General features: G+C 25.5%; 1 protein-coding gene across 1 annotated transcript in view; it reads right to left on the bottom strand.

Annotated features, from left to right (window-relative positions):
• Positions 1-2222: 2222 nt before the first annotated feature.
• Positions 2223-18650, bottom strand: part of LOC122854046 (neuroendocrine convertase 1-like) — a 43807-nt gene continuing 27379 nt past the window's right edge. The window contains exons 4-16 of the mRNA XM_044154458.1: positions 5691-5789; positions 5420-5611; positions 5169-5315; positions 4968-5034; positions 4633-4904; positions 4203-4424; positions 3992-4092; positions 3762-3827; positions 3297-3449; positions 3052-3215; positions 2750-2883; positions 2501-2632; positions 2223-2384 (exon numbers count right to left, since the gene is read on the bottom strand). Coding sequence (XP_044010393.1) covers positions 2223-2384; positions 2501-2632; positions 2750-2883; positions 3052-3215; positions 3297-3449; positions 3762-3827; positions 3992-4092; positions 4203-4424; positions 4633-4904; positions 4968-5034; positions 5169-5315; positions 5420-5611; positions 5691-5789 — 1911 coding nt within the window. The remainder of the gene's footprint in view (positions 2385-2500; positions 2633-2749; positions 2884-3051; positions 3216-3296; positions 3450-3761; positions 3828-3991; positions 4093-4202; positions 4425-4632; positions 4905-4967; positions 5035-5168; positions 5316-5419; positions 5612-5690; positions 5790-18650) is intronic.

Genomic DNA, 18650 nt, shown 5'->3' with positions numbered 1-18650 from the left:
CAAATAAAAATAAATAACAGTGTTTAAAAATGAATTGTAGTTTTTATTATTAAATGCATTTTTTAAATGATTATTTTAAAGGCAAAATAATAATATAATAATTAAAAAAAATATACAAATTTGTAGTTTTTAATTACAGACTAATGAGGCTGTATTAAATTATGTGTTTAATAACTTTGAGGGTTTCATATTCACCAAATATAATACTGAATAATTATCTGGATAAAATTTGAAAGTTGAAAAATTATTATTATTCTTCTTGTCTATTCATAAACAATTTTAATGAAATTCTCAAGTGACTTTTTTTTCCGACACATGGATAACGAGTTATACACAAAAAAAAATTCAAGTCTTTTTCATTTTTTTTTTTGCATAAATTTAAAAGAAACTCAAAAAATTATTATCAAGTTAAAAAAGAATAGAAGAAACTTGTTTATTTTCAATGGAAAATTTCAATTGAAAAGATGAAAAAAAATTCATTCATTAATAAAATGTTTACTTTAAATTATTAACGTGTATGATTCTTTTTTTTTTTTTTATAATTTTTTCTTTTTTATTCGTTTTTTATTTTTTTTCAACAGTAATTTATTTCTTTTATGCTTTTTTTTGTTGTTTTTATTGTTCTCAGTATTTAAATATTTAAAGTGAAGTTCACATTACTGTTGTAGAAAATATTTTATGCCTACTTGAGTTTCTCTCTGTGTGTTTCCCTGGACTCGTGTTTTTCTCCTTTTTCTCATTCATATAATCTTCACTATTTTTTTCTTCTACAAAACCTGGGGCCTCATTGACCCATTTTAATAATCCTTTGGTATACGTCAGACTTTAATATTCTCAATGAAATTACTCGGTACTTTTCAGTCTTTGTTTTTTTTACGTGGTTCAATTAAAAAAAATAAAAAACAAAATTACGTTTTAAAAATACGAAATTATAATTTTTCTATTTCTCAAATTAATATCAATGATAATTTAAATAAACAATCATAATATTAACAACAATAATTTGAATTTCAATAATTAATAATAATTAAAAAAAATAAAAACTCATAAAACTTGGTTTGGGTAATTTTTCGTGATAAATAATTCATTAATTGTTGTTTGAATAACATAAGATGTTTATTTAAATACTAAATTCAAATATAAACAAAACTAGTCAAGAGTATTTTGACAGTAAACACAGTAAAATGATGAATGAAAAGAAAAAAAAATATATATATTTTAATGTGAATGGGAAATTGAAAAGCTGTGTAAAGTGTTGAGCTTGTAGTTCCTTTGTGACAGCTTTGTCAGTGTCTTGGCTTGAGATAACATTATGATACTTTAAGCTCAATTAGTTAACTAAAAAAAAAAAAAAAAACATATACCTATAAACCCAAAAGAACAATTTAAAAAAATTTTTATAAAAAAAATTAATATTCCATTTTTGTTATCAATAAATAAAAAAGCAAAAAAAAAAAAATATTATCATTTATTTGAATCAGTGATTTTAATTAATTAAAAAAACCAATTAAATTTACAATTAAAAAAAAGAAATAAAATTCAATTTGAATTACATACATATATTGTTTTAAAAAAAAAAAAATAAAACAAGTATTTTCTTGTACTCGAATGTAAATTTCATTGAATTTAATTAATTTTAAAAACTTACTTTTTTTTTTTTTTTTTTTCAATGTTGAATTTGACGTTAAAACTTTAATTTAATGAATAAAATATTTTTCAACATTTTTAATTAATACAATATTTAAATTTTATTTAATTTCCGTTGTTAATTATTATTATTATTATTTATTTGGACGTTTATTTTTTTTTTGGGGCTCGGTTGTTGACGGCACGGTTTGCGACATGCTACTGAATTGAAAAAGGTGTGTGTTACCATTGGCAACTCATTTACTTTTGCGCCTTTAAACATGGCGCATCCACGTGGTCAAATAACACACTAGTATTATCATCAAAATCATCAACATCATCACCGTCATCATCATCATGTACTTGCTGTTTGATTTAACACTGTACAAATTTTCATTTGCATATCGAAAATAAACCAATTAATTAAACCAAACTTGTTACAAATCAAAAATTAAAAAACTAAAAGTATAAAAGTAAATTAATAACTTTGTAAAATTTAATTAAACACTTATTAATTTATTGAATTATTTAAAATACCATATATTTTATTAAAAATTTCAAACATAAATTATCAAACTTTAAATTTAATTATTAATTTAACCAAATAAAACTTTTTTAAGCCAATCAAGCCAAATAAGTTTTTCAACTTTTTTAACTTTATCATATAAATTGATCTCGTTGGTCAGAATCACGTTCCACTTGGTATCTTCATTTACCTCATCCCCATAATTTTTCGTTTGAATGATTTCATCTCTATTCTAGAAAATACAAATTAATCAATGTATTTAATTATTTCATTTACTTTAAATTATTATTATTTATATCTTACAAATAATTTAGTGAATTTTTAATTAACAAATTGATGAATAATTACCGTTTTTCTCATGCGATTATAATTATCGTTGTATATTCTTGTTCCATTCTTACGGTAATATGGAAGCTCTGATGTACCATGAAGAATCAATGTGACATTTTCAATAGATCCATTATTCCATGCTGGACCAATCTAATGAAAAATCCAAAAAAAAATATTAAAAATATGTTAATTAAGTAGTTTAATGATTATTAATAAAAGCTCTAGACATGCAATCTATGTTTGCCTTGAACTTAATCATTAACTTACCTCATCAGTTATTTTCAAACTCCAAGTACCCAATGGTTTTTCACCCCACGTTGCTACTGACATGAATTTCCACCTATTGAAACCCTCATTCGAATCGTCCAGTTGTCGTGAGTATAATATTTGCACCCTCGTACCTGATTTAATTTATCAATATATTTTATCAACATTAATCATTCATGCAACAATTGATTTGTTCTTTTTTTTTTATTATTATTTTATGCTATTTATTTATTGAATCAACATGATTGTATTTTTTTTTTTTTCTATTTTTTACAGTTTGAATTATTAAAAATATAAATTACCAGCAGCTGAGGTCAAATGCATTTTTAGTGATCCACGATTTGTGTATTTTATACTTGTCTCAATTTCAACGTGCTCTAGATAAGCAACTTTAACATCACCCTGAGGACAATTATTTACTTTAAATGTCAAAGTAATTGGTCGACCGTAAGTCAAATATTTCAATCTAAATGTTAAAAAAAATATATTGTTTTTTTAATCTTTGTTGATTGTTGATTTTTTTAAATTTTAAATTGATTAAACTCACTCTTTTTCTGGCTTTACATGGCATACTATTTTATTTTGTATTCTAGTCCAATTGTTGGCTGCTAAAACAAGAGCATGGGCATTCATCAATCCAAATCCAAAACGTGAATTGAAAAAAAAACCAGCTGAATTTTTTATCCATCCTGGATTATTTCTGAATATTAAAAAATAAATATACACTTTTTATACTGTTGTTGATTTTATAATAAAAGTCAAAGTAAAGCTGTGACATTCAGTTAAATTTCTCAGTGGAATTATTGTAGAAAAAGTACTTTAATCTTTTATCCATAGAAAAATAGAAAAAAAAATTTATAAAAATTGAAAAGAAAAAGTCAAAGATGTATACCACAATTTTTCACAATATAAATTTTTTTTCATCACGAATAAAGTGAGTAGTAATCAAAGAGCCAAAGCATAAATAAATAAAAAAAATAAAAATATATTAAAAGGATAAAAATGTATATACCTAAGAGGACTATATTCAGCTGTTTGAACGATGAGATGTTGTACATCTCTCCAGGTCAACTCCTTGCTTGTTAAAAAAAAATTTATTTTCATTAAAAAATTGCATGATAAAAAATACAATTAAAATAAATTATTTAAAATTTTAAAATATATATTTAACTGTTAAAAAATAAATTAAATAAAATAGCAAAAAAAAAAGTCATTCTGTGAGATGAAATTTGATTTTATTACTTCACTTGCAATGCCAGAGCAAGAATTCCCGCAGCGAGTGGAGCTGAGGCAGATGTTCCAGTGTGACGGGTGGTGCATTTATTCTTTAAATCAGTCGTTGCCTGAGGATAATAATAAAACAAACAAACAATCACCAGAGTTCAAGTGAAATTATTTTTAACACAATCTAAAAATTTATTTTTGTTAAATTATTTTTAAATGTTTTTTTTACAATCATTTGGTCTTGATATGCTCCACTGCTGTATGTTGTTGCCATGGTAGCTGTGCATTGTTCACCATACCATGGAAATTTACCAGTTTGACTCGCTGAACCAACAGCAATTGTATAAATACTATTAACATATCCATCACATCCACAATTATCGTTCTGCCCCCAGCCCATATTTCCCAATAATTTGACCCTAACAATCATTTTAAATTCAATCACGCATAACTGTTATTTTTTTCATTTCAAATCGAAAAACAGGAGTTAAAATTTATTTCAATAAATTCAAAGAAAAAAAATGAAAACGTGTTATAAATTATTTATATTTTCTTATCAATGATTGATCATTTTTAATTTGTATAAAATATTATTTGAAAAATTTAAAAAATTAATTAATCATCAAGTGGATTTATTAGAGTTGATAAAAAATAATTACCTTCATGATACCACGTTCAAGTGCTTCAGTGGCAAGCCTACCAGGTGCCTCTAAGCTTTTACCATCATCAGCTGGACCCCATGATGCTGTATAAATATCAATGATATCCTGTCGATAGCCAAGTGCCTCACCCTCAACTCTATCATTAACAATTCCATCGAGTAATTTTATTCCACCAATAGAAGCTTCAAATGCCACTCCAACACCGCATTTATGATTATTTGCTTCCATTGCTATTTCACCAGCACATCTTGTACCATGTCCATTCATTCCTATATCATAAAATTCATTTAAAAATAAAAATTATAAATTTAATTTTAAATCATTTAAAACACCTGTTTGTTCATAACGAGGCATTGGATCCATGTCTCCTTCATTGACGTCATAACTTATCTCTGAATTCTAAAAAATAAATGAATCAATAATTTTTTAATTGTTTCGTTTTTTTTTTTTTTTTGTTTCTCTTTGTAATCAATATTATAGGAAAGTTGACATTGTCGTTATAATTATTGTCATCTTGCGGATTTTTAACGTACATAATTATTTATCAAATCCTGATGGGTATGTTCTAGCCCATCGTCGAGAACAGCTACGTTTACCCCACGTCCAGTTACCCCAGCTCGGTAAAGTGGAAGCACATTTAGATCCAGCTTTGGTAGAGCTTTATTACCACGTGTGTCTTGCTGGAAATGGTACAAATAAACAAACCAAGATGTCATATTATTTAAGCCTCAAAAAATATCAATTAATTTGTTTAACAATTATTGGAAATTTATTTAATTATTACCAGGTACCATTCTTCATTCCACAATTCATCATTAAACATTTTTTCATTGTTTAAATTATTTTCAATGTCATTATAATTGTCAGGAAAATCAAGCAAACGTTTATCACGTATCAAAGGTTTTTCTGATTCAAGTTTATCAACAAAATCTCTTTTATGACGCTTAAATATTTTTTGTTGATCTGCCCATAGTATCTTGATGAAAATTAAAAATAAAAAATGATAAAATTTAAAAGAAATTTAATGTATTTTTAATATTTAAATTTAAACTAACTTTTGAGCTTTTTTTTTCAATTGAAATATTTAAATTTCCTCTTTTTCTAGATTGACTGTTGTTACGTCGCCATAAATAAGTGTCTGGAAAACCAAGTACCTTTAAAATTGAATAAAAAATTAATAAAACATTTATTTAATTTTTATTTTTAAATATAGTATAATTAATGATAATTAATATTCAATTTTGAAAATTGTATTTTATAATATGGTACCCTTGTCAAGAGGGCTTGACATTGTAAAATCCCTCTGTGTTTTAGGGTTGGCTATTCCCAAGGGTCTCAAGTTGGTAACAGGAAAACACGAGATTCCAGTTGGCCCATCATTTGTATATGTGTGTGTATAAAAAAGCTCAAAAAAGCTCAAAAAAAAACTATCTCACAACATTTTAACCATTGACATTATTTACGATAGTAAATAAATAAATACTGTGAAAATAACACCACGTGGCACATGACAGCTTGACTGTTGATTTTTTATTACACTCACACTCGACCTGAGAGGTTTTTAAAATATTTCAAATATACACTGCACCTGGTGCATCATGTCAAAGTGACTCTATTACAAGTGATACAACACTTGATGTGTTCCAATTTTTATTTAAAATACATGAACAACTATTAAAATTAAATTAAAAAAAAAAAATAAATAAATAAAACTAACGATTCAATCTTGAACAATTTAAAAATCAGATCATGAAAATTTTATATTTTATTCACACAAGGTGAACATGTCGGAGTGGTAACGAGGGTTGGAAAATGTCGAAAGAAAAAAAAGTTAAAAGACAAAAATAAAAAAAAAAAATGTATAAAGGCAAAAGAAAAGTGATCATTTTTTTTTTTCTTTATTTTTGCAATGTCATTGCTTGGCGATCAACGGACGATCCATCTTATCGGTATTCAGATTGTGTAGGTTGGCAGGTCCAGGGGGAATATTTGAAATGAGCTGAGGTGAATGTGTGCGAGTTTGTTTTTCATATATATATGCATGTAAATGTGTATATAGATGTGTATGAATCAAATTGAAGTTGAGAAAAAGATAGGTTGAATTGTGAGAGGGTGAAGAGACAACTGTATACTGGGCTAGATCGGGTATTTTCGCAGTCCATTTGTTTTGATCGGATTTCCAACTGTCTCTGACGTAATCCCAATGCCAGTAAGCTTTATCCCTCTTTCATCCCTCTACACCTCTTTCATCCTAGTACACCTCTTTTTCCCTCACTTGGTTATTTCTATCTTTGTCATTCTCATTATTTTATAAATCCTCTCTTGTGTGGGTGTCGTTGTCAGTGTCTCCAATAGAAAGCCACGTCTCCATCACTCTCGACATACCATTCCCCCCTTTTTTCTTCCCTTTTCATTAAATCCATTAACTATCATCATCAGGATTCAACTAATGATTCTTCTTTTTTTATTTTTTTTCGCTTTCAATGTTTATCTTTTACTTTTTTTTTTTTCATCTTGAATTTATTAGATCGTAAAAATATTATTAAAATCATGTTTAATAAAAGTCATATATAAAATCAAATTAAAAAATAAAAAAAAATTAATTTAATTAATATAAATTTAATTTTTTAATATTTGTAATTTAATGTTTTTTCAACTAAATAAATAGTAAGTAAATTTAAACACTGTCAAAATATAAATTTATAAATTAACCTTGTAATTAATGATTTATTAAATAAAAATAATAATAACAATAATATTTCTCCATAAAAAAATTAAAAAAAATTATAAATTAATTTTGTAATAATTTTTTTATTAATCTAAAAAATATTTAAAAATTTACTAAATTAAATTATAAAATAATTTTATAAATACTTTTTAAATTTTTTCAAATTTCAAATAGATAAATAATTTACACAAATTAAATAACAATATAATAAAACAATAAAAATTAATAAAATTTAATTAAATATTGTATTATTGTTTTAAAATAATGAAAATTTAAAAATAGATAAAAAAAAAGATTAAAAGATTGATTGATCTAAACTGACAGTATTCAGGATGCTGGTGAGATGTAATACAGGAGTTGAATTTACGAGGGGGTTGGTTTGAGCGTTAGAGTAACGTTAACGAATAATTACGTTATAGTGAAACTGTGTTGGTCCTAGACCATGAGCTCTGCCTTGACGTCGTTCATCCGGACGTGGCAGACTGAATCTCCAGGGTAACTTTCTCTCTCTTTTATTCTCTCCACAAATGTAATACACTTGTATATGTTCATGTACACATATAGACATTATAAATACATATGTAGAGTACAATGTGAAGCTTTACATATCTACCTTGACTATTCTGATGCTTTTTAACAGTACATATATATAGTGTATACTTTTCTCGGTTTAAAGTTCCTCTCCACACACAATATATCTCAAAACCACACAATTCTACATTGCACAAAATGCGTATCTGTCCTACCATGCAATATATATATTTCAAAATTAGACGCATAATTAAGTTTTGTCGAAAAATTTACCAAAACTGTCAGTCTTGAAATAAATATAATACAAAAAAAAAATAATAATATACAATTTTATATTTCTCACTCTTAAATGCATTTTAAATCTCTGAGCTTTTGTAAATCTTTTAAATTTTACTGTATACATTTGAATAATTCAAGCCAGTCTTTTGCATGAGATCACAAGTATTTTTTTTTTTTAACTTTTATGCTTTTTTTTTTTTTTATATTTATATTAGATTTTTTAGTTTTTTATCTTCACAGAGTATGACATGGTGGATAGTCATTTGTGGTATTAAATAATATAACGTTTTAAAAAATTCTCTGTGTTAATTTTTTTTTTTTTATTTTTTTTATTTCTTCATCCTTGTATATGTGGTCACTTGAAAATTTAATTTCCCGTGTGTCTTTGTAGACTCGAGAATACCACACGAAGCCTTGAGTAATTTTTTTTATTTTCTTTCAACTTTTTTTTTATTACTTCTTTTTTTTTTTTATCATGCTACTGGTTATACTTCCGGTCACTGAATTTTACTGCGAGTCTAACGTGTCACAGAAGTATAATCCAAAAGATCTTTGGCACCAACACTCTAGTACTTTTTTTTTTTTACTTTTTTAATTTAAATTTTTTTTTGTTTTACTTTTTTATCTTGCAACATGTCAAATATAATTCTCTTTTACATATTGTTGTTATTGTATTTGGTATTTATTTGAATAAATATATTATTTATAATACAATGTGGTATATAAAATTTTAAATTTATGAAACCGTAAGTCATCAAGATATTAATCGAAACAACATATGTGCGCTTATTTCCGGAATGTTTGGCGAACACTTGAAAATATATTGACTCTTATCAGATTATCTTTTCTTTTCTTTTCTCGTTTGCATTTGATTTTTTTTTTTTTTGCTGTCGTTTCGATGACGTTGCTAGGATTATTATTTACAGTTAACTCGTGATAATAAAAATAAAATCATATCCACTTTTATATTTTACCATTTATTTTTTAATTCAAAACACTGAAAAATATTATTAATGGTTTGACACATTTTTAATACGATTTTTCAACAAATAAATAAATAAACAAATGTGACTTGTTGAATTACGATTATTTTGGTCTATTGTAAACTATGATGTATATGTTTTTGTGCATTTTTTATTTTCCAAAAATATACTCTGTTTATTTTACAACTGTAACTCTGTAATTTTTTTTTTTTTTTTTAACTGACTTATTAAACAATTGTTCAACTTTTAATTGCATTTTTTTTATGAAATTTTTAATTTTTGTTTTTTTCTTTATCAAGTTTTTTGGGATACAATTCACAGTAATATAATATTTTTTTCTTGAATCTAATAAATAATAATTAACATATTCAAGAAGAATAAAATATATCTAAAATATATTTGAATTATTTTAAAGATAAATCAAAATTGCATTTATTTTTTGGCAAACAAATTTTAAATATTTTTTTATTTATTTTATTTATCAAGATTGATCCAGTCTTCTCAATTTTTTTCACGACTATATATATTTTTTACATGACCATATTCATAATATATAAAAAATATAAATTATATTTAAAATATCATCAAAACTATTATATGTAATTTAAATTGAAGAATCATTTTTTTACGGAGGTGGGATAGGCGCGAAGCGCCCCACCTAGTATTTTAAATATAATCAAATGAATTTAATTATAAAATATATAATATGGTTGTATTCATCGTTGAAAGTACATCCCAAGAATTTCAAGATACACAAATTGGCAAAGATAAAATATATCCTGAAGCAACCATAAAATATATATATTATATTTTAAACATTATTGCTTTTTAGTAATTTATTTGAATTTTTAAATGAATAATTAATTGAAAACACATACCCTTCCATGAAAAATATAGAACAAAAAATAATTAACGGACTTAATTTATAATATATATTTCATGTTTTTACTATTTTTAAAAACTTTCTAGAAAAGCAAGAGTTGGAACGATGCAAGTGTCTCGACAATTGGCTACGTAGTGACAGGTGATTGTTGGACAATTAGTATCAGAGCGTGTGTCTTTACTGGTGTTTTATTTATCCCCACTAAAGTCAACATGGCTAAAGAAGGGATGAACAAAGCCTCCATTTACAAGAACAAAGTTGGCTGGTGACGTTGACTAAAAGAAAAACGATGTTTAATGGTTTAAGAATGACAATTACAATTGAAGGATTAGATATATTGGAAACAATTTAACATGTGTCTGTTGGATATATTTTTAATTTTAAATTGAATAATTATTTACAATTAATTATTATCTATATTGTTTTTATTTAAAAAAAAATGTTCTATTTTTTGTTTTTTATTTTTATCATTCACTAATATTTTATCTATCTCAAAAATTCTTTAAGCTTTCTATAAAAACATTAAAATTTTCTTCAAAGAGATAACACAGTTTTGCTTAATTTATTTTTTATTCGGCAGTGAATATCCCACTTTATCTTTGATGAAAATTGGAGCAACGATTTGCATATTTTCATGCAATTTCTCGTAAGATGATTCCGAGGCAAATGGGCTTGTAAAAAAAAATTATTAAATGTTAAATGTATCAATCGAAAAAAGCCCTCAACAAAATAAATCGATATGTAAAATAATAACAGCAGTTGCGACATTATTATCAGCTGAATATTAAATATTCATATTTGATATTTAAAAAAAAAATCAGACTAAATATAAATTTTATGTTGGAAGATAAAATTAATTTTTTTTAATGCATGAAAATATATATTTTTTAAACCACACTAAGGCAATGAAAAACCATCAATTTTAACATACTGATAGTATCAAATTTTGACCCTAATTCGTAATATAAATTAACCATAAATTTTCTATTTCAAATATTAAAAATAAAAAAGGGACATTAATTTTCTTGGCATTTCATTTGATTACATTTTACCAGAACATTTGCCAGAGATGTTAAAATATTTTTTTTCATGGTAGAAAAATCAAACGAAAATAATGGAAATAATCTTGAATGATTTTTATTTTTTGATAATTTTTTTTTATTTGATTAATGATGTAGAAAAAAAAAAAAGTTTTAATCAATAAATGTAATTTTTCATTATCTGTCGGAGAAATATTGCTTTTGTTATTAAATAATATTTAAAATTTTAATAATGTTGAATTAAATAAATAAGTAGAAATATGAATTCCATCTGGTTAATTGTCAGAATTTAGCTGGTTAAATAATTGTTCATAGAAAATTGTCACGTAGCAATGCAGCAAGGGTAGTATAGAGATAGTGAATGTTGAATTTTGAGTATGGAAAATAGTGGTTTGATGGAACGAGGGTTGGACTTTTTGGATAAAACAAAACCATTAGATTGGCTAATTACAAATATACGAGTATTTCTGTCATCTTGAAATTTTGCGGATAATTTAACTCAACTAATAAACTTTGACCCATTGAATTCAAATAATAATCATTTTAAAAATTTCATTGGAAAATTCTTTAATAATTAAACACATTAATTATTTTTAAATGAAATGTATAACAAAATTAAATGGAATTTATATAAAAATTTTATGATAGCTTTTTTTACATTACAAGTTTTATTTTAAATCTTATTTTATTTTTTAAATAAATTATTTAATTTTTATAACGTACTGGGAATTTTTACAGAATTAATATTCAAAACTTACTGTTTTAAATATTTTAATTATTGTTTTAACTATTACTGTTTTAATTATTTTTTAATTTGAAAAAAAAAAATTATTTTTATAGATGTTAACATTTTTTTTATAGATACGCCAACTTAAAATATACATATATTTTTTATATGTAAACATGTATACACATAAACAGCTTTTGAAAATAATTATATAAAAATTATTATAAAAAGCCTAATTTGTTTTATTTTATTTTCATATAAAAATTTATATTAATATAAAAAATTTATATTTTAGTTTTGCTAAACCAGTTGTACTACCCAGGTAGAAACTAAAGTCAATTCGACGTCAACTTGATGTCTCTGAGGTTTCAAATTGACATTATTTTCTACCTGGGTAGAACAAAAAAAAAAAAAGCTTTGCAATATGAAAAAAAGCCTGAAATTTTAGGTATGATTGTACCAAGATTTGCAGATATTAACTCAGATGAATATGTAGCTGCAGAAATGCGTTAGGCAATGAAAAACATTCGAATACAAAAATGAAAAACACATATTCGAATAATGAAACTGGTCTTGATGAAATTGATGATAGTCAAGGTTCTGAACAAACAGTAAAACTAAACTCTGGTGATGAAGTACGAAAAGCTGTTAAAAATCTGCGACTTGGTGGAAATATTTCTCCGCCATTACTCCGGCTTTCTCCATCCATTTCCTGAGAAATAACTCCGGCATGAGATTGACGACGGAGAAAATACTCCGGCATGGAATTAATGCTGGAATTTTGTCGTCTTCATTGATCTCATGACGAAATAATTTCTCCGACAATGAGCCAAAAACAGAGTATTGCCGGAGTAATATGTCTACCAGGGTTACACTGAAAAAACGGTGCTCCTGGCGCTATGGCAAAGGAACTATTGTCCGTTGCTATCATATATACAAATAAGCTATCTCGACTACAATGACCCCCAGCATTTGACTGCTTAGCAAGCTGTGTGTTGACACTTGATGAAAATTTGAAAAATAAAAATAGTAATAAAAAAATCACTTAATGGAAAAAAAAGGCAATTGAATAGAATTTCAAAAGGAAAAAATGATAAAAATTTTGATGCTCCTATTGTTGCTCCTGTTGCTGAAACAAGTGCCGGTACAAATAAACAAAAAGAAAAAAAAATCAATAAAAATTATCAACCACAAAAAAAATAAAAGGAAACCATTATTGCCCTTGGTGATACCAATATTTCAAAGTGGATGCGTGGTTACATCCGTGTGTCACTAACTAAAATTAATAAAGCTGAATTCAGCTCGACAATCAAAATCGAAAACTGAAATTTTATACACGGATCAATTTAACACAACAAAAATGTGCAGTATATGCAGTGGTCAATGTACTAAAAGCGAATCACCGGAACTTTGCCAGAAGAAAGACTGTCGAGTTACTTGGAACAGAGATGTGAATGAAGGCAGAAATATATTAATCCTTGTTTTAATTCCTGCGAATGTAACTTGTAATTTCAAATGTTTCAAGAATGGCGCGTGGACAAGGAATATATAGGCGGTCCTGATCAGCAGCGTCTTTTAGATGGCCATGGACCTAATGGAGTGCTTATGTAACAATTGTTGCAACTCTGTTGGAAATATTACTCCGGCATTACTCTAATTTTGGCCCATAGAAATTACTTCAGCATGAGATTGATGACGGAATATATTTGTTGGCATGAAATTAGTACCGGCAAGATTATTTCGGCACGAGATCAATGACAGAGACAAAAATCCAGCATTGATCTCATGCCGGAGTAATTTTTCCGTCATCAATCTCATGACGAAGTATTTTTGCCGTTATCGATCTTATACCGGAGTATTTTCTCCGTCATCAATCTCATCGGAGTAATTTTTCAAGAAATCGGCCAAAAACGGAGTAATGACGGAGAAAGCTGGACTAATGCCGGAAAAATATTTCCACCAGGGAATCTAAAACGACGTCTGCCTTTTTAACATTTTTTTAAAGTCATAAAAAATAATAAAAAAATACTCTGGATTAGCTAGAAAAGTACACATCAATTGAAATGTAAACATTTTTTTTTTAGTTGTAATATATTCTTTTATCTTTTAAATTAATTTTTATAAATAAAAAAAAAAAAACTTACTCATCATTTAAATATAACTTCAATATAAATAAATATTTTCTTTTTACTAAAAAATTTATTTATAAAGAAATAAAAATAATATATTAAATCAGTATACAAGTTCTCTAAAGCATAATGAAATTGAAAATTGAGATATACAAAAAGACAAATCGTCCGGAGTTTTTTGGTTTGGCAACCACAGGTGGAATTGGAGCGGTAAACATTTTGATGTTTTTTCTTTTCTATCACCCTTATTTTTTCCTCTACCTAAACCGCTGAATTTTTTTTTTTTTAAATATGCCTGAAAGCGTAGATTTTATCCAGCAATTTGAGTGAGCCGCCAGGAAAAAAAATATAAAAAAATATAATAAAAAATCCAAACAACGATATATTAAAAAAAATTAATTTCAGTGCTTTATAAATTTTTATTAAAAACAATTTTTTTGTGTTTTTTTTTAAAGCTCAACTGATGTTTTTTTTTTTTTATTTTTAATTTAAAAATTAAAGTGTGCATTGAAAGATAAGTGAAACAAGAATAGAAAATATTAGACTGTAAAAGCCCAGATGCACGACAGTTATCAGATAATTTTATTATATTAGTTATCTAGAGTTTGAATCACGTTAGGAAACTGCAAGTATTTTGTCCTGGTTTAATGTCATCGTGGTTGAGATACGCAGGTTTCACTTGTGCAACTTGAATCAAACTGTTTGCTTCAATGGTTTCATCGAACAAAAATACAACAAATTTGTTTAAAATAAAAACAGCAACAACAATAATAATTAACTTTTACAAAGTTCAAAATTAATTTTAAGAACACCTAATTGATATTAAAATATTCATAAATTTATATACAGTTATATAATTTATTGACTTTAAATTAATGTAATTATTTTTACAAGTTATCGATGAAAAATTTGTGATGAATATTTATAAAGAGTATAAGAAAATTATAAAACTTTTTACATGATAAAATTTATTTTTTAAATTATTTAAAAATTTATATCAAGGTGCATATATTTAGTGACAAAATAAAGTGAATTTTCGTTGAATACAAAGGAAAATAAATATAATAAAAATGATTAAAGAGAAAAATTAAAAAATTATATCAAAAAATGTGTCGTGTTTGGTAATTTACTTGCAACAATTATAAAGTTCCAAGTTGGAATAGTTGTGAATATTCAGTTGTGATAACATCTATGATCACATAAATTACACTAGTTTCTTCAAACTCTTTTTTAATTTTTTTTATCTATATAAATTTTTCAAATAATTTTCTTTTTTCCAATTTCCTTCTTCTTTTATACTCGCTGTTAGAATTCTTTCCTTTTGTAATTTTTTTTTCTTTTATTATCTTTTTGTTTGAAAATTTCTTCAATTAATTTACATGAAAATTGAATTAAAAAAAAATAGATTAAATTTTTTTTTTAATTGATTAAATAATAAAGGAATAAAAGTTTCGTTTTATATTCATTTCAAGATTATCGGATAAATGATTAAATTGATCGATTCATTGACACACAGTCACATGACTTTGAGAATAAAAGTGTAGCTTAGATAGCCGAGTCAATAATAAAATAAAAATGTTAAAAAAAATGTGTAGACAAATAATAAATGGTTGGTTTATTTAACCCAGAATTTTAATGTGATAAAGAGCCAGTTACTCTGAGATTCTTGTAACATTATTCACCCTCAACCCTTTTACCTTCGTCAACTATTTTTAAACTCTCTTGGTGGTATTATTATTATTTTATTTTTATCGTCAAGCTAAATTATAAAAATTCATCAACGACGTGGTTTGCTTGAAACTAAAGTCATCAACATTTAACAACGTATAATTTTTTTAATTTCAAACGTACTGTTGAAGATTACCCTGAGGAATTAGAAAATCCAGCATCAAGTTAGACACGTTTTATCGCAATAGTAACACCAGTGATTGTGGAAAAATTGCACTTTTAAGATTGCACTCTCAAGTTGTAAATTTGTAATATTAAACGTGTGTTAATTTTTTTAAAAATGACTTAGAAATTCTTTTTTAAAAAAAACATACAAATGTTGGATTTGAAATTTACATTTATCACTGATTTTTTTTTATATATAAATTTTCATGTGGCCAATAAAAGACACCATTTTTCAAAATGATGAATTTCAAAGCCACAATGAATTTTGGTTTTTTTTATCATTGTTGGTGTGTAAAATATATTTTTTCTTTCCCCTGGATGATATTCACTTGAATGAGAAGATGAAAAAAAATGTCCATGCCTCATAACATGCATCCTCGAATAAATAGCCAACGAGAAAGAGTATGTGGCTATTTAGCGCATCTGCTTCCATTCAATATCCAGAATCAGCCACGGGTATATATTTCAACATACGATATTTACAACGTCTGATGGTAAAAACTACGTGACTTTGCTTATTCATTTTTAAAAAATTTATTTTTCATTTTTTGGTAAAAATATTATTACCGGTTTTATTCATAATTATTTCATTTTTTTTTAACGGAACTTGACTAATTACGAAAAATATTTTTCATCTAGAAATTTATTTTTCTAGATTTTCATAACTGATTATAATTTTTTTTTTTAAATTCTAAATTATATTTTTTTAATTTTAAAATACTTGATATATTTTAAAACTTTGGTAGAGTTTTTCTGGAAGAAACACAAAAAAGTAGAGCAAAAAATTTCGAAATAATTTTGAAATATAAAATAGAACATTTGAACAAAAATTCAAAGAATTATTTTCAACACGATAATTTTGTAATTTAAAATATTCCTCCGAACAAATTAAATCCATTTAAAAAAATAGTAAATTTATAATTAAAAAAAAGTATTTTCTTTTGACTATGACAATTATTTTTGTAAATAGATATTTAATTTATATTACGTCAATAATGAAATTTTAAAATTCAACCTTTGTTTCCAATTTAAAGATACATAAACAATAATTAAAGTGTATATAAAATCACTGATTGTATATTTATATAAAAAACATTTCATTAGATGGTGAAAATTTATAAGTAGAAATTGTTTCGTTAAAATTCCATTACGGTATTAGATTTGGGGTATATACGTGAAATTGTTGGAGTCCCCATGGGTCATTGTAGCGTCGATTTCCCACGTGCTTCTCGTATTTTTCGGTTGGTCGATTTACTAAAAGAGATGAGATAAAACCAGGTGGCAAGGGTATTAGATGAAATTCAAGCGAATTAAAGCACCCTTTCATTTGATTTTATTGTCTCATTCTTTTCTTTCTGTATCTTCAATAGTTTATCTTTGTCTGTATCTTATTTTCAGTCTTTCAGTCTGGATATAAGATAAGTCTTTGCCATGATGTTTACTGAAAGTCCAGTGAGTCCTTGAAAATATATACAGTATCTAGTTAAGGTTTTGTTTGAAACCCTTGAGACATTATATATCTCAGTTTTAAAATCATTCGTCTGTATAATATTGAGCGTACATTTATATATACTTGTGTTTACGTTTTGCGAGATGATTTAGTCAGATGGTCACTAAAGTCTCATAAGTCAAACATGTACATTATATTTCGCATGAATAATTTTATAAATCTACAAATATTGATGTGCAAATAGTTGAATACTTGTTTGGATAATAATAATGATAATAATTTTTATTTTTCGAGTTGACTAAATTTTTTCTTGTTAAAATTGACTTGAAAAAATGATCCAAGATTTTTAAATTACTTGACTCATTGTAATTAAATAAATTAACAATTTATTTTTATTTAATTTGCTCATTTGTTAATTTTTAATTATTCATTTGTTTTTTTTTTCTTGACGAAAGTTATGCTTAATTTAGTCGTGCTAAAAAAATAAAAAAAAGACTAAATAAGGCTACATCTGAATAGTCGAAATTGTACTGGTAAATAAAAAAAAAAAAAAGGTATGGAAAACAAAGAGATGAAGAAAAAAAATATATATATAAAATGACAAAATGAAACAACCGGTGCATCCGTCCAGCATTATTTTCTTGGGGGTTGTTTTGGTGTTGTGTACAACCTCCTCACCTATACCTATATTTTCTGGCAATTTTATATATTCTTGCTTTTTATTTTCTACTTTGCGACATACTTTTATTTTTATTTTTTCTTATTTTTTGCTTTTCTTTATAGTTTAATGTTAAAACGAGAAAAAAATTATAAGAAAACAAGGCCGAGGTAAGTTTGATTTTTGGGAATGCAAAATTAAAACAAAGAAACAAAAAAAAATATAAATATACTTTCTTTTAAAAAAGAATATCTTTCAATTTTACATTTTGATTAAAAAAAAAATAATGATGAAAAGTGTAAATATAAAAGAGCATTGTTGACCCTCCAATTGACAAGCTAGTTTCTCATTGTTTTTTTTTTGTATTATTGTCATTCGCAATTACAAAAATTGTGGAGTAAAAAAAAATGAGAAAAAAAGGACAAAAATAATTTGACAAATAATTTTAAGCATCAATTTCAATATTGCCATTCATTTGTAAGAGTAAAAAAAAAGAATTAGAGTATAAATAAATGAGTCTAAGATAGAATGAGATGGTTGATAATAATGATGGTTGTAAAGGTGAGTCTTATCGTTTTTGGCGTCTATGAGAGAAGCAACCGGAAGACTTATCAGGACTTTGGATTTGAGAAAGAGGGTTTAGAAGAAGGTGGATGGCTTATTCGTAAAGGTTATCATGGTCGTGGAAACTTAAACAAAGTTGTGTTAGACAGT

The sequence above is a fragment of the Aphidius gifuensis genome, linkage group LG4 (assembly GCF_014905175.1).
Source record: "Aphidius gifuensis isolate YNYX2018 linkage group LG4, ASM1490517v1, whole genome shotgun sequence".
In the NCBI taxonomy this organism is placed as follows: domain Eukaryota; kingdom Metazoa; phylum Arthropoda; class Insecta; order Hymenoptera; family Braconidae; genus Aphidius; species Aphidius gifuensis.
This window is presented reverse-complemented; position numbering and strand designations above follow the sequence as displayed.